The sequence below is a fragment of the Spermophilus citellus genome, assembly GCF_964194105.1.
Source record: "Spermophilus citellus genome assembly, chromosome: 8".
NCBI classification, from domain to species: Eukaryota; Metazoa; Chordata; class Mammalia; order Rodentia; family Sciuridae; genus Spermophilus; species Spermophilus citellus.
Window position 1 is genome coordinate 129,965,631 of NC_138189.1, and position 16,981 is coordinate 129,982,611.

Here is a 16,981-nt window from a genome sequence, read left to right on the forward strand (position 1 = left end):
TTGTATGTCTCAGTGACAAGTTTATCATAGTAAAGTTGATTACAAATTGGAAAGAGGTTTGTTTGGGCTCAGGCAGTGTTTCTGATTCTAGAGTAAGGAAATCTACGTGCTTGAAATAGAAAGTATGATAATAAAGACATAGTGTTATTTTCCTAAAAATTAGTGATTAATTAATATATTTCTCTGTAGGTTTAAAAAAATATTTTAATTAGGTGTATTAACTTTTCAAATATTTATTGAGACTTTCATCTTTGTGTAGCTTACTGTGGGTATGAAAGAAAATAAGATTTCTATTTACCTACAGAATATATTCAAAGGTAAATAGAGAAAGCTTCTTCATGACTTTCCTATTTAATAGAAAAACTCTTTTTTTTAAAATTTCTTAGTTGTCAATAGACTTTATTTATTTATATGTGGTGCTGAGAATTGAACCTAGTACCTCACACATGCTAGGCAAGTGCTCTACCACTGTGCCACAACCCCAGCCCCTCTATGTTCTTTTTAGTGCTATAAATATTATATGAAAGTGGTACACATGGTGGATTTTCTCTCTCTCTCTCTCTCTCTCTCTCTCTCTCTCTCACACACACACACACACACACACACACACACCCTTCTTTTACCCTTAATATTACAAAAAACCATAGCTATTAAATGCAAAGAAGCTGTGATCTGCCAGGTTAACCAGATAACATACGTACAGTTTATTTAAATATTTAGACTATCTTATATAGGTAACTATTAGCCATGTTAACTGCAAACTGGTTGCTGTATTCTTTGACTGGGGGTCTAAACCTGGGCGGAAACTACAGTGGAGCAGAAAGCCTGGCCATCAGATTTCCATATCAATGGCTGCAGTGTGGTTGAGTCAGGTGCTTTAACTCTGGGATGTCCCTTGTTAGAAACCAGAATGTCCATGGAATAGTGAAGATTCTAAGCTTTCTCATGTGTGGCACCATTAATTACTAATAATAATGTTAGGAAAAGATAAACATGAGTGTTTACAAATCATAAACCATATCTGTTTTTCCATTTTTCTTAAAGAGAAACCTGCTCAAAGCAATACAGTGACCCTAGAGAGGGACATAAGGTTTTTTAGCCAGAGTTTCAGAGTTCCAGTGTGTTCTTCCAGTTCCATCTCTGCTTCTGTTGACTGTAGGTTCTTCTTGGAGCCTAATGCCTAGATCAGTGTTCCCTCCCCTCTTTCCTCTGGCAGTCACTGCCATGTCCCAGTGCCAGAGTCTGGTGCTGCTGCTCTCCACAGGCTGCTCCAGTCAGGCTGCATGAGGCCCTTTACCCAGATGCCTCTCATCCTGCTCCTTCTGTTATGTTTGCCCCCGGGGTGCCTTAGCCCTTTAGTTTAAACATGCGGAGGAGGGAGTATTCAGCCTCCACTAGGTTTCTGCAAGGCCTTGCTCTCAGATATTTGTATAAGGGCTGATGGGGCAGGGAGTAGATGTGTGAAAATGTGAACAAGGGCAATGTGAAGGAGGGAGGAGGGAATAAAAAAGAGAATGCAGCTGGGGTGTCTTTATTAGTGTCTGTTATGGCTTCAGGGTCTGGGCCTGATTCCTTATTGGCTGCAAATCTCTCCTAGCTCTGAATCTTCTTATTTGTGGATTCCCCTCCACAGCCACTCTCAGTCATTTCAAAATCTTTGTCAGTATAGGAGGAATTAATGAGTCCTTCTTATTTACAATGTTAAATATATTTTTTCCCAAACTAACTTCTGATTTTTCCTAACAAATTTAAAAAGAAAGAAAAAAGGTGTTGCTTTGGAAGCCTCTCCAGCCCTAACTATAAGTAAATAAAAGGCTGGGTGAGCTGTGCAGGGGTCAGATTTAATGGGATTAGGGTGCTTGTTCAGGGTAACATTACACTAGCCTGGGGAATCCCGTTTGTCAGAAGGAGTGCATGTGCCATCCCAGTTACTTTCCCCACTGTGGGTGACTCTGTGTATAAAAGCTGGGCCATCTCTGGCCACCTGCCCTTACCTCAACGCCTACCCCTCTGCCAGAGTGCTCCTCCAGATGCTGATGGACAGCTTTGTTTCCTTTTCATTTCAGCTGCAGATGAAGATATCCTTGCTAAAGGAAAACAGTCCATCAAGAGTCAGGCTTTAGGAAATCAGAACTCAGAAAACGAGGTCCTCCTGGAAGGTGACGACGATACTCTATCATCCGTGGATGAGAAAGATTTAGAGAATCTTGCCGGTAATTCAGTGGTTGTGCAGATATTTCAGCTGGGTCTGGGACAATGAGCATCTAATTACTTACTTTTTCAGCTGTGACCACGAGGACTACCAAGCTTACACCCACTATTACATTAATTAGAGATTGTTTTTGTTCTTCCCAGCACCCCACCTCCCACTTCATCTTCTACAATTTCTCCTTTATTTTTCTGTTCTATTCAGTCTCTTTACCCTCCTCGTCTTTTTCTTTTATGTATGATTTTCACTGAAAAAGAAAAAAAGTTTAAAAAGCAGCTACAACAAAATTGCTTTGCCCATCCTATGGGAGTTACCAAATCTCTATAAAATGAAGGCTATAAGTGAAATTCTGCCAATTTTTTCATAAATAAAGCTTGGAGGCAGATGAGCTATTTACTTTGATATACAAGTCTTAGTGAACATACTGCATATACATTTAACTCACTCAAAAAATCAATTCCAAGAATGCCATGGCTGTTCATGGGGTTCACATATTTTGCTTGATGTAGAAATTTTGATTTGCACTCTGCAGATTCTCAGTTTTACTTCCCTTATGGGAAAAATTCTCTTGTTTAGCCTGAAATTTTAGTCATTCATTAAATGTCTTATTTTCTTTAACGCCTGTGGCTCTGTTCCTCAAGGAGGAAAGTATGCAAGAGTCCACCATTTCTGTGGGTGAATTATGTATTAATGGAAGAATTACATATTCTTGCATTATCATGATTTTAAGATAATTCATTGGAAAGCTTTTATTTGGTTATATATCTGCAAACTGTGCTGTGATGCAACTTCATAATGAAAAACCAAAATAGAAATCGATTCATCGTCTCTGATGATGATATGCCTTTCTGTAAAGTGAAATAAAATTAATTTGAGTACACTGTTAAGGGATTTGGAGAGGGAATGGGGAAGTGGATACTGCCATTCTCAAATATTTTCCTTCACATCCACTTACCCATTTTGTCCTTTATTTTGCCTCTATTCTTGCTACCAGTAATACATTCATACAGTAATAGAGGTGAAAGGGGAGTTTAATTGTATAATCTTGACAATGGCAATAGGATTAAGAAGTAATCCACACTAATAAAGTGGTGTGGGTTAGAAATGAAGTGGAAATTGTCAGGGGTCTTCTGTAGGACCTAGGCTGCCCTAGCTCCTGCAGCTGTCTGCTTACCCTATAATTGAATGTCTAAGAGTGATTGAAAAAATGTTATTTCTTCTCAGGATTACATGCTAATGTACAGAGGGCAAAAGGAGACAGCAAAAGAACACATAGCTGCTTATTTCATCCATTTATAGGGATGAGCTTTGGGAAATCATGGCTGTTCTGCAGCTATCTGCTGCCCATCTGCAAACACAATGTATTTGTACATTGGGAATAGAGGGCAAAACGTGCTCTGATCTCTGCAGAGCATCCCTTCTATTGTCCTACTGGCACACATTAAGATTGATGTGAGATTAAGGACCATCACCCTTCTAACAATCGATGGAAATGTCAGTTCATCTGAATTTTGAAACACTTATTCACTCATTGATTACCTGAATAGGTGCACCTTGTTTATAGGCACTATATTAATTCAGAACTATAAATGCCAATCTTCTCTTTGGCAGTTTTCTTCTTCTATAGGAGTTGCACAATGATAAATTGCTATAGAAATTCAAAGTCTTTCTGCATCTTTCTCTATATAAGTGTATATATATTACATAATTATTATTTTGGGTCCTTATTTTAGGTTTAAATTTAATATACTTTATGCTCCTCTATCTGTAGTGAATCTTTTGTTTTCAGTAGCAGTCTGATTTGTCTCTTTGATAAGCCCTGTGGAGATTTGATTATTCCAATAAAAATTCATTCACTTGGAAACCCACCCTCCAGCTGTTTACTCCCAATGTCCCTGAACTATACTAATATTAGATTTGGAAGCATTGAACAATATTTAACAGTGGAAAGGAAGGGTTAGGAAATAAGTATTTTTACCAGTCTTTCTCAGGGTAAAGTTGTTGCAGAAGAGGTTTTGTGTCAATCTGGCATAAATTTTTTTTCCAAGAATAAAGTTTATCAGAGAATTTCCCACTTATTAATAAGCTAGTGACCTTTTTTGTAGTCATGCCTCAGCCAAACTCTAAGCTCACCTCTGGCCTTGGAATCCTTTTGAGGCTTCCTTTCTCCTGGTTGTTATTCCATGTTGTGTGATAGCCTGAGGCTTGTTTTATAAATGGAATGTAGATGCATTTATTTAGGCAGAGCTACCTTTTTGCCCAGAGATGAGACCAGAGCTTAGCGCACTCCTTGTAAAGTAATTGCATCCTAGTTTACTGTTGTCATTAACTACCTGTTATAAATCTTCTAGTATGAGAATCCTGACTTTGCATTTTTCAGAGGAAGATTTGGGATGGAAAGGATGTGAAAGTATAGAAGGAGTTAACAGGAATTTTGGTACTAGGCATTTTTGTACTTTTAATTCTTCAAAAAATTAATAAATTTTCTGGTCAAATTTAGTTTTTTGCAAAGTGTCATTCTAACTTATATGGCTCATCTTTTCCTCTTGGCAGGTCCCGTTAGCCTGAGCACACCAGCTCAGCTTGTGGCCCCCTCTGTTGTAGTAAAGGGCACTCTTTCTGTCACCTCCTCTGAACTCTATTTTGAGGTGGATGAAGAGGATCCCAACTTCAAGAAAATTGACCCCAAGGTGAGATGAAGAGGTGGTTTCATTTTTTCTTATTATAGGATGTGGGCTGCTGTTAGGTGAGATTAGCATTGGCAAAATCTCATGGGCTTAGTTTGAATTTCTTGCTGAATTAACTCTGTGTACATGTAAGGCAGTTTTCTTTTTTAGTTTGCTTCTTTTGCCATCTAGATTATTGAAGTTCATTTAGATTAAAAAACAGTTTTCACTTAATTGCATTTATCATTAGCTCTTTGGTGAGGGGAAAGCTCAGGGAACATTGTCTATAAATTTATTTTTGTTTGAATGGGTCTAGGGTGAATTAAGCTACAAAATTTAGTGAGATTGAAAGTGAAATTACTTTGTTTAGCTTTTATGTTTTCTGGATATAATACCAATATATCATTTTCCTTGCTTTGTCCCCATGACTTACTACTTTGTTGTGCATGCAGCAAGCCTGTTCTGCGTGTGTATCATACCTCTGTTTCCCATTACCTGTAGTAGATTTTACAAGGCACTGCATAATTTCCTATGTTTAAATGAAAATATAATTTCTCTTTTAAAATGTATTTCTGATTACTTTTCTGACTGTGGCAACTTTAGTTTTACTAAGAAAGATTGTATTTCTTAACAGTCATAAAGCCAAAATTCCATTTATTTCTTGAAAGTAAATATTACAGTTTTCTCAGAGTTTCTTTAAAAATAAGCAAAATAAGGAACCTGTAGAAAGAGGCCTGGTTTGCATTTTTGTTTTACAGGCTGTGTGTGCCTATATATTCTAAGTTTATTGGTTAGTGAGGGCTTTTGGTTTTGAAATCATATCTGAATGATTTGGAAGTATTTCAAAATAGCAGTTAATGAAAATGTTTTAATTTTATTTAAAACTTTACAAACAAATAATTTCTCATCTTATGCATGTTTTTAGCACTTTATTTCCATCTTGCTGCCTGTATTAAAAGAGGAATTGGTAGACTGTATAACAAGGCCATGATGGAATGGATTGTTTCAAGCCAGATAATTCAGCTAATCCAATGTAAAGAAAACTTTTAAATTCTGAAATGATATCACTTAGAAAAATGTTCTATTTTGTTGCATGGCTGAAATATCTGGAAATGTGTTTTAGTTTCTTTAAGAAGGGAAAGTTACCAAAATTATATAAACTCTTAGTTTCTGGTAGTTTGCAATATAAGAGAAGCTGAGATTTAATTCAGAACATTCTGTTATGATTTTGAACACACATGGGTTAAAGTCTAAAATCTGAATAAGTTTAAAGGTGTCTCATGAATTGTTTTCAAAATTAAAACCTCTACTGGTCTTTGAGATTAGATTCTTTGAAGTTATTTGCTCCTTTAGGGAAAACTATAAATTTTTTTTCGCTCTTAATCCCATCCTGTACAGCGCCATTGAATTAAATTTTCTTTCTCTGTTGATTATGAAATTCAGGATGTTTTGGCCCAATCATAGAAGTTGTCTTATACTACTGTCTTCTGCCTAATATCCCAGAAATCATACTCCTGCCAGTTCATATTCAAATGTTTTTTCAGCCAATTATTGGAAAAATATTTTGATATTGCTTAGGCAATGATGCTTTAAGGTATTTTGTGAATTAAGAACATTTATTGCTGATGTGTTTTTCTTTAAAATTTTTTCCCCTGATATCTGCATAACAACAAAGAAAATATACTGAATTGGGGTATTTTTGTTTTTTTTCTTGTTAAGACTTAACTTTTTTATGGACCGTTTAGAGGAAGCTCTGTATCCGATGCTGTACATACTTTTCTGAGTGGGAAAAAAAGTCATTCTAAGATTGCATTTTATCTTTTTAAAGAAACAGTGTGCCCTTACATTATTTCATGCAGATAACCATTGCTTACTTTGAAAATGTTCTTAAAATTTAGAACATTTTACCCAGAGGATAAATTTGTTTTGTTATTTTAAAAAATGTGTGAGTGTTCTGAACTAGGGAGTTTGTTTTATATCTAAGGGGAGACAGACCAGAAAAATAGATCTTATATACAAGGTTGGAGGTGATTTCAGAACTGATAAGATCAAAGTTTATATTTCTATCACAAGACTATCTTCACCAGGAAATATTTGCCAGGGAAACCTACAACTTAAGTCTGTTCTGTCAAGTGAACCAGACCTCAGACCCCTGAGTAGCTTCCTTGTGTTTTTTATCCATCTCTGCTATCCTGCTGCTCATCCCTTCATATACCACCTCCCCCACTCAAACTTCTTCCTCTCATCTTAAAATTGCTTTCTAGAGTATTTTCCTCTTCTTCTCTCATTCATCGATTTTTTTCAATAAATTAAAAACTAGGCTAGTTCCAAGAATAAATATTGGAGGAAAACATCTGACATATTCTGTACCTTTGCCTCATAGTAGCAAAGCTAATGGAATTTATAGTTACCTCTAGCATAAAGAAGGCAAACCAATTCCTTTAGAATACTTTGTTTTATTGATTATTTTATATCCCAAACAGTTGTTTCCTTGCATTAAAAAGAAACCTTTGTTAAAGTTGAAACACTGAAATAAGTTTATTGGATTGTTATCTTAGAAAAGGAGAAAGAGGAGGATTTTCTATTTGTAAACTCTCAGAATATTTTTTCTTTGATCATAAAAATGGTATCAAGATCTTTTTGTTTGAATTGTATATAAGCACGTTCAGAATGCTTCTTGAAATTTGATAAAATTATCATAGCTATGGCATTTAGCCCTAACCCATTTTAAGTTGAAGTAATTTATAAATCTGAATTGTTCATATTACCATTTGCTGGAGGAGAGGAATATTGCTGTAATCATTTTTATTATTTTTGTTGTGGTTAATTCATTTGTTAAGTTTTTATTATTCAAAAAGAGGACAAATGGTTGAAGGAAAAGTATCAACAGGCTTTGTTGACTATTCAGAAAAGGTCCATAAATATTTCCTTTCTATTGGATATTTTTTTTAAAAAAGCATGGCATAATAAAGCAAATCTCTTTATTTTTTTATTGTGAAAATGTTTTTCGTATTTTGAAAATTAGGTTGAAAATCTATTTTTTCCAAGTATGAAATGTTACTTTTCATCCTAAAATCTGCAAAACAAATATATTAGAGTTGAGTAAAATTAATCTTTTTTTCCTAAGTATTTCAATTAGAACTTTTGCAGTTAATTCTATAAAAGGTTACATTTTAAAATTTGCAAGTCAGAGTTCAAATGGAAGCTTCTTGCATTTAGTTCCTCAAGTTCACACACTTACATTGTAAATTAGAAAGTGATCTCACCTGCCTTCATTTAAGAACAATCCACAGTCAATTACAATGTAAAGTCATATTTTTATTACTATTTCCAACAAGACGTTTTAAGGTGAGGGTAGAGGTGCAAGAGAAGGAGGAGCACAATCTGACATTGGCACTGAGATACATTTAGCATCAGTAAAACTTTTTTAAAAGGGAATTTTACATATAGTTAAATAATTTTTTCACTTGGTGACAACATTCAGGCAACCAAAAACAAAACAGAGAGAAAGGGAGGGGAAGTGGGGGTGGGGTGGGGAGAGATGTGTAAAGAAGGAAAAGGGGGAAACTACTATACATTGATTTGAAAATGTACCTTGGGTTTCATTTTGTGATGGCAAAGCCCGATTGCTTCTTTTATGTGATCTTTTAAATTCACATTGTTTGGAAGAAAATGATCACTTTTGTGCAAGAATGTGATTTTTTTTTTTTTTTTGGTTGGTTTGCTCTCTTTTGTTTACTTCTTAATTAACGAAGGTCTTCCGTCCGATTCCTGTTTTGTTTCGGGTGACTTTCATAAAAGTTTGTGTCCAGATTTTCCGTTCTTTATCGCTGAGTGATGGGTTGTGTGTATGAGAGAGCACGCCCGTTTATGTGGCTTTTCAAACAGTCCCCAGCACCCTATAGTTTGTCCAGGCTTTTGGGATTGGTGAGGATTTCCCTGGCCAACCTCCAGGTCTGCTTGGCAGCGCTCTCCAGGGCCGAGTGTGGCTTGCCCTGAAAGAGGTCGAGGTTGGGCAGAAAGTAGTGCGGGCAGCGGCGGCATTGCAGGCAGGAGATGAGCTGCAGCAGGATGCCATTGAGCCGGTCGCCCAGGCAAGCTTCGTCCCAGTCCGTTTCCCGCGGGTGTTTCTCGCACTCGTACAACAGCAGCGTCTTCATGTGATAGTTATTGAGTGGCTGGCCGGGCAGCTCCAGGTGGCGGTCCCGCAGCGTCTTGAGCACCGAGAGACACTTGTTTCGGCAGCCGCCCATCAGAAGGCGGTTTTCTGCCTCCCCGAACTGTAGCACCCACGCGTCGCTCTCAGCCGAGCTCTGCTTGCCGGTCAGCGAGTAGCACTCCTTGGAGAGCAAGTTGAACCCTTCGGCCTTGACCTCCGCCACCCGATTGGGGCCAGGCCAGGGGATGTGGGGCATAGGCCACTGTGCCGCGCTTCGAGGCCAGATCCCAGTGCACTTGAACGCTGGCGTGATTTGTACCACATAGCGTTCCCTGATGCGCAGCTTGACCTCGCTGGTATCCGCGATCATCTTGACCACATCCCGGTAGCTGCACTTGTCCACCGCCTGGGCGACTAGCGTCTGGAAACGGGATCGGATCTTGCGCGCGGAGAGGTAGCCGGACGCCGTGATGAACTCGACCCAGAGAGACATGCTCCGCTTCCGCCCATCACTCAATTTGAGCACCGCGCAGCCGGGCAGCGAGCCGTCGTCAACAAAGTTGAAAACGCCCATCTGGTTTAGGTAGAGCACCACCTCGAATTCGGTGGGCGAGATGACCTCGAGCCCCTCATAGCGAGCATCGATCTCGCTCAGAGAGCTGATGAAGCGAGGCTCCTGCACCTCCACCTCCTTTAGCACATCGGAGACCACCTTACAGACCTCTCGGATGGTCTTGGCTATGGCCGCCTTGCGCGCTTGGCAACGCTCAGTATAGTATTTATTGAGCTGGTAAACCAGCTTGGCCTGAGCGGCGATCATGTTGGGGCACAGGTCCGGGCTATACACCGGCGTCTCGCAATACGTTGAGGGATCCAAGGCTCACACACTGGTGGTGGCCCTGCGGCTTTCGAAAGAGGCGGTGCGCTTCCCTTTAAGCCCCACTTTCACTGTGGCTCTCCACCTGGGCTGACCGGCTGATCCTATAGCCGGCTTTTTTTTTTTTCCCTCTTCCCAAATCTTTTTGTCTTCTGCGGAAAATTAGAAAGATGATTTTTTGAAAATAAAAGTAGCTGCTGGGACTTTTTTTCCTGCTTTTTCTTGATAAGTAAAATAAAGATGACCCGTGTGCAGGAGAGAGAGGAAAGCGAGCTGTGGTGAGAGAAAAATTAACGTTACCGAGAGGTTTGGCTTAGATGTCTGCAGTCGAAATTGCCCAGATATCTGGAAATGAAGTCATTTAAGTGCCAGAGTAAATTTAAAATAAAAGCGAAATTCAGTGGTTCATTCTTAAAACTTCTCCCAAGCTGGTAGGACTTCTTCACTTACTGTAGGTGATGCCTTCTTCCTCACCCTCCCCCAAAAGGAAAGTGAGGGATGTAATTAATGTCCAGAGAGCAGGGAAGCGCAACTCTTTCCGCGGCACTCTCTGAGATTTGCAGAAGCTCCAACGTCTCAGCCTGTAGGTCTCCTCTCTTTTCTGGGGGTCGTGTTGTCGCAGTTTCCCTCTTTTCCTACTGGAGGCGTTGTTTGAATTGGGTTTGTTTGTTGTGGGTTCTTCCTGTCTTTCCCTAGGTGCAAACCGCTGGAAGTTGTTTGATATTCATTTCTGCTTCGTAATTTATACTTTTGGCCCAAACAAAATCTATTTTAGTGTGACGAAGTCGTTGGTTGCGTTGCATCTGGCGTGTAGTAGTAGCGATTCAGGGTTTTTCCTCTCCTCCTCTAGATTGCTAGTGCAGATTCCACTTTGAGTCGTCTCTCCCTCCTCCCCTCTGATATCTCTCCCCCTTTCTTCCTCCTCCCCCCACCCCAACTCCGTTTCTCTTCCTTCCTCCCTCCCTCCCTCCCTCCCTCCCTCCCTCTCTCTCTCTCTCTCTCCCTCTCTCTCCCTCTCTCTCCCTCTCCCTCTCCCTCTCTCTCTCCTGGAGTTATTTAGTTTATGAATGGTCCCAGGGCCATCATGAGGGGGGTGGAGCTTCAGTTCCTACAATCCCTATCGGAGCTGTCAGTGCTTTAGCCAATCCGAGAGAGAAGACAGGCACGCTTGGCAAACGGTAGCAGCCACCAGTGCACTTGATAAAGAAAGAGGGTAAAAAGAGAAGTAAGAAAATAGGAGATAATAGAAGTCAAATGCTCGCATACATTTTACAGTCCCCTGTTCTTTATCCTCTTATCAGTTGCAAAGAAGAAAAAGGGAGTGTATATAGAAGGGATTATCCGGAAGATGGCTGGGATAACGCAAGGGAGAGTAGCAGTGGTTCAGAAAGGTGTTTTTTTTTTTAATAATTTAAATAATTCCGCATTGTGCAGGGGAAGATGTGCAAACTCTTAACAAAATTACTTTGGCTTGAAGGCAAATGGGAGGAGGAAGGGGAACTTGGGAAAGGACCTAATTTTTGTGAGTGTTTTTCCCCATCCTGTGAAGTCTTCCTCCTCTTCTCTCCTCCCATTGTTGCCAAGAGCCAGAGCAGTCTCTGTATATGTATCAGTGGGGGGTGGAGAGGATATCAGATGAGGGTTTATAACTATAAATCTCTTGTTAGTAATTTCCATATGCTGTTGAAAAACTGGGCGAGACAAAAACAAGTCTTTGATAATTCTTTTATCATTGATTCGGATATAGCAAATATTATTATTTATCATTACAAGAACTAACCAGTTACTAGAGAGAAAATAAGTCATGAGAAATAGTGCAAATTTTTGTAGTAACACTTGGTAGCATATACTTATAAGTTAAAATAAGCTTTCAAAATTGTATCAAGATAAATGAAAATGAAGGGGAGTAGATGTTGGCCTGAATTAAAGTTTTCTTAGTATGTTATGTTGTAAACCTAATTTTGGGTATACTTTCAGGCAGTACAGAGTTTTATTTCTAAAATGATTTTATTTTCATAATTGACTCTTGCTCTTAAAAGACTTGACTGCTACAAAAATCTATGCCTGTCCTGTTATTGATCGCACAGATGGCTTCACTCCTCCCTTGGCATTTCAGTGAAACTCATGCATGTGCCTTCAGTGAGTGTATTATCCTTTACAAGAAGTATTCACAGTAGCATTTTAGACCTTTTGAGTGAGGAAAAAGCTGTAACATTGTTTCTGGTTTACTGAACTATCTTTGAACTTAAGGTGTCTAGATTCTGAGTCATTTTAACACTCTTGGGTAGATGGGACTTTTATTTGATTCCGGAGATGATACTCCAGTCTGGATTATGTGCTACAAATAAAAATCTGTGACGCTGTTAAGGTGAGGTAAAACCCATTAATGTGGCTTTTGCAGAATCTCCAGGAAAGTCTCCACTTGCTGTCTTTAAAGTCCGACCAGGTCAACTTGAATTCGGTTGCACAGGGGAAGTTAATTCTCTCCATCTTGTTGGTGTCAGATCCTTGGACTTCTTGGGTTTTTCTTACATCTTTGGTACGGACCGCTGGTGGCTTGTCCTCTTGCATTGCCAAAATCTCTGTTTAAAAAAGAAAAAAGGCAAATATTCTTTAATCAAGCCTGATTTATTCCTTAGGGTCATATTCAGTGGCGAGGAATTGGGAAGAGCAGAACAGTTGAAAGTAAGCTCGGTAAAACTCTGGGACTCAGAGCTTTAGACAACTTCCGTGGAGTGGCCTAGACTCCGGGGCGGCCGCGGGCTCCAGCCTTTGGGAGCAGCTCGCGTCCGGGGACGCTTGCTGCTGAGGGATGGAGAGCGGCGGCGGCGCTCGGGTTCGCGCGTGGGGAAGCCCAGGCTCAGTTGGTAACTTGGCTCTTCCTCCCCGGGTCGCGTCGGCGCTCTGGGATTCCGTGGGGCAGGAGGGGCACTTTGCCGCGGGGAGCTGCGTGACCAGCTGGGGAGGATCCTTAGCAACTTCTCCCGAGGGCAGTTTTGGGGCGGAGACTGGTGGTGGGGCTGGAGGGAGCGGAGCAGTCCCTCGCCGTCTTGGAGGTGGCGGCTGTTCTTGCGCGTGGCCCTGGATAGTCCCGAGAGTGAGTGAGTGCGCACAGCCTGCGGTGGCGGACCTTCCCTGCGCGGGGCTCCGGGCCGCACCGCCGGGTCTGCCGGGAGGCGCCCAGCTCTGCCGCGCGCTCGCCCCGGGTGGGGCGGCCGGGCCGCGGGTCTTCCCGCCGCCGCGGCCTGACACCCCGCTCCTCCTCTGCCCCAGGCTGTGTCAAGCATGACTAAGTTTTGTCGCACCCTGGTCCCCGGGTTTCTCCACTTTTACTTACAGAGGCTGAAGGATGATAAAACGTTACAAATGTTTTGATTTAAAAACAATTCATTACCAATTTACCCTGTCTAAGGTAGATGCTCTAGTAAATAATAAATCAGTTAAACAAAGGCGACTTTAATTTATTGCCGGGGTACTAATTAGAAACATCATTCGAGCAATAAACTTAAACACTTCCAGCAAATAATCCTGCCCCCACCCCCAGCTCACTCGCAGCGGCCTCAGCCCCCGAGCAGCTTCAGCTGTGGGTTTAGGCTCCTCTTTTCCTCTGGTTGAATAATTGAAGGGGGAAACGGTATCCGAGAGTCTATAATTGAAGAGCCCCCGTCACCTCCGCTTTTATGTATGTTAGTATAGAAGTCCATCAGCAGCTTCTTGATGGTGTATTAAAACGAAGTGGCAGCCCCTTCTGCAGGAGATACGGTATTCTATTAAAGGAGACCGAGGGAGAGGAGCAAACTCCAGAGGCTAAAAGCCACTTCAAGTCTTCAGACCGATTGATCTGTATTCTCTTGTTATAATCCGTCTCATCATACTTGAGTTAATGAGGCAAAGGAGGGGGAGCGAAATCTGATGGTCCTTGACAAATTCATTAGGGAGGCTGCAGGACGTTTTATTTGACTGTTAAACATCTTGTTTGTTTGGTTTAGGCAGTGCCAACATCAGCATGCTTCTGCCCAGAGCTGTGGTGTTGGGCAGGCTTCGAGGCAGTCCTAAAAAGGGAAGGACGTCAGCCAGTGATTTGATTTTTTGTGTGTTTGGTATAGCGGTGAGCCCAAGAACCTGAAGATCCTCTGGGCTTTACCTTTTCCTCATTACATTTATTTTATAAGAACATAGATGATAATTCTGAGGTGGGCGTGGTTTTAGTTACTATAAACTAAAATATGTGTATGTTTGAAACTGTAGTCTTAAAATTTCCCAGTTTCTTAAAAAAGTTGTCAGGTTATGTGAATACTGAGAAATGTGAGTGTTTTAAGTTCCAGAAAAGTAGTCAGTTTACTCATTGCATTCTGTTTGTGCTTGATCATGATTAAGCTCTGATTAATTGGATTTCCTCTTTAATTGAAACTTTTATGCATATAGAGACTTGCAAGTAAAAACAAAACTATTTATATAAATACATTTTCAAAAGAAATTTGGTATGTTTGAACTTGAGGAACTATATTTAAAAGTATAATCAAGACTGGGTACTCTCATGCTAAAATATGGTGATGAGTTGACAGAACACTTAGAAACTGAAATACCTCTAACTCAAAAATAATTGAAAATAGGATAGAATGCTAATCTTGCAATATTTTTGTATGATAATAAATAAGTAGAACCTAATTTTTCTCAAAAAGTAGTACATAATCCAATTGTGAAACGTTCTTCCCTAGGGAATTCAGTTATATTTCCCTTTAGCATGGACTTAACCAGCCTCAGTTTAAGTGCTTTGAGAAAGAATGCTGCCCTCCATGTATAGGAAAACAGTATGGGAAAAGAAAGAAAGCTAATGCCCTTTGCATGTCATTTTTATACATTCCTGCATTGCTGATGAAGCTTGTACTGCTGCAGGGAATGTATGGATTTAAAAAAGAAATGATTCAGTAGTTTGTGCTATATTTCTCAGAAGCAAAACCAAACTAATGGATGAAGTCAGTGCTGCTGTACCTCTGACAGTTGTAATCCTGTTTATGTTTCCCGAGAATACAGAATCCTTAACTGTTTTATTTGAGCTGATCTTTACTTAGTAATGTATTTACTAAGTTAAATGCCATTACATTTTATGCTTTATCAGATTAGTGAGACTTAAAATGTATCTATTATTCTATTTGTAGAAATAATAAACTATTTCAATAATTTCTTCTGAAGAAGTACACAGATTTTAGATTATATAATCTTGTTTTCCAGGAAACATTTTAGAAGCATTCAAAAAATTAAATTACTAACTTAAAAACCCCTCTCTGAAGGATTTATGCCTTTTAGAAAAAACAAAGGACCACATGCTTACCTGTATATATTTTTATTCTCTGAAATCTAACTTTGAAACATTTGTGAAGTTGCTAAATTTTTGTTCCTACATATTTACGTAATCAAAGTAATTATAAAAATGCTTTGTTTTTAAAAGAAAATGGGAGGATCAATATAAATTGGGAGATGAAATATTATTAAGTTCTTTGAATTTAAGAACTAGCACAGTCAGTAATAATAGAAAAGTAAATACCTGAACATTAGTTGTTAGTGAATTAGCTGAAATTTTGTTGAAGTAATTATATTTAAATAGATGTAAGTTTTAATGATTGTCAATATTATACTCTTCACATCATATTAAAAGTCAAAATAAAACTACATTCTATTTTTATTACTATCTGTCAATTCTGTCAACAGATCTAATTTTCCCAAACTCTGAAGTATCACAGAAATTGGTTAATTAAGCTATTGATAATTATTATTATGGAATCAATATAGAATAGCCAGTAGTTGAAAATTTGCCTTTAAAAGTTCATCATTGTGCCTATTAATAATTTTAAATTGTCAGGTATGCTGTTGAAACAAGGTTTTTCCTCCTCCCTCACAATGTAGCTTTTAAAAAATAAAATAAAAACTTTGGTAACCCAAAGGTGTTCTCATTGAACAGTTTGAACTTAAGATAATGATATGTCAGGTGAAAGTAATAGCTTTAACTTTTCATAGTAAGCCTATCAAACTTCACTGGAAAATGCAACGCTTTTATGTACTTTAGACTAGTGTTGTTTTTTGGACATTTGAAGTTTATTTGAATTATCATAGATGCTATTGTATGTATGCTTAGTGATATTTGCCCGTAATTAGACTTTTACATGTATAATTTTTTATATTATTAAGTAGGATGAGAAAGTTGAAAGTATGTACTATTTTCCCTCAAGTTAAATAAACAGTTGTCTGAATGAGTACTCTATCAAACTATACAAAATCACATTTCACTAGAATATATAATAATCGAGTAAGAAACTTATGCTCAGGAAAATGGAAGTAAGTAGCTTTTAGCCTGACTGAAAAAGATGCCATTGTATAACTGAACTAGGGCATAGATATTAAGAACATCTAAGTTAATTTAGCAAGTATTTTTCAAAAGGTGTTTTGTTGAACTTGCTTTATTTTCATTTATTTTAGTATATGTATTTTGGCATTACCAAGAATGATTTAGCTTTTTCCCATTTTAAATATACATATTTTGAATTGTAGCAATTGCGTTCTTTTATTTCCGTTTATAAGCATGGAAATAACTTGTTCTGGAAAGTTAGAATAAGGTTCGTGTTTTGTCTTTTCCTCTTTCTTTCTTTTCTTTCTTTCACAATTTGAACTTATTAGTATACTATGAGGTGAGAATTTTTCTTTACCTGCCAAGTAATTTTGGATTTTGTGACTTTTGGCTTTCTCTGTATAATCTTCAGATGAAAGGGTGCATTTATTGGAGACAACACTTAACTATTTAAGGGATAGTTATGTAATACTTGGACTACTCTATGTATTTCTTCTACCTAGAAAACCAAATTATGCTGGTCTTTAGTATAACTTCCAGAAGATGGACAGGAAAGCAGGATTGATCAAATACTGAATTTAATGCTAAAGAAAGTCAAAATTTAGTTGAGAGAAGGTGTTTGTTTCATTTTGTTTATGAAGAAGGTGTTGCATTTTGTGTATGAAAATACTACTGTGGACTTAGATAGTATGTGATCTTAAAGCCATGCTGCAATCTCTTGCAACCA

General features: G+C 38.8%; 2 protein-coding genes across 6 annotated transcripts in view; one reads left to right on the forward strand and one right to left on the reverse strand.

Annotated features, from left to right (window-relative positions):
* The window catches only part of LRBA (LPS responsive beige-like anchor protein), a 755,692-nt gene that overhangs the window by 456,851 nt on the left and 281,860 nt on the right, over window positions 1–16,981 (forward strand). For all 5 annotated transcript variants that reach the window (XM_081304745.1, XM_081304743.1, XM_081304747.1 and 2 more), the window contains exons 39-40: window positions 2,067–2,213; window positions 4,763–4,899. In XM_081304745.1, the coding sequence (XP_081160871.1) occupies window positions 2,067–2,213; window positions 4,763–4,899 (284 nt within the window). The remainder of the gene's footprint in view (window positions 1–2,066; window positions 2,214–4,762; window positions 4,900–16,981) is intronic.
* Window positions 8,437–10,813, reverse strand: MAB21L2 (mab-21 like 2). Its single transcript, XM_081304789.1, has one exon. The coding sequence runs from the start codon at window positions 9,852–9,854 to the stop codon at window positions 8,775–8,777; it is 1,080 nt and encodes a 359-aa protein (XP_081160915.1). The 5' UTR covers window positions 9,855–10,813; the 3' UTR covers window positions 8,437–8,774.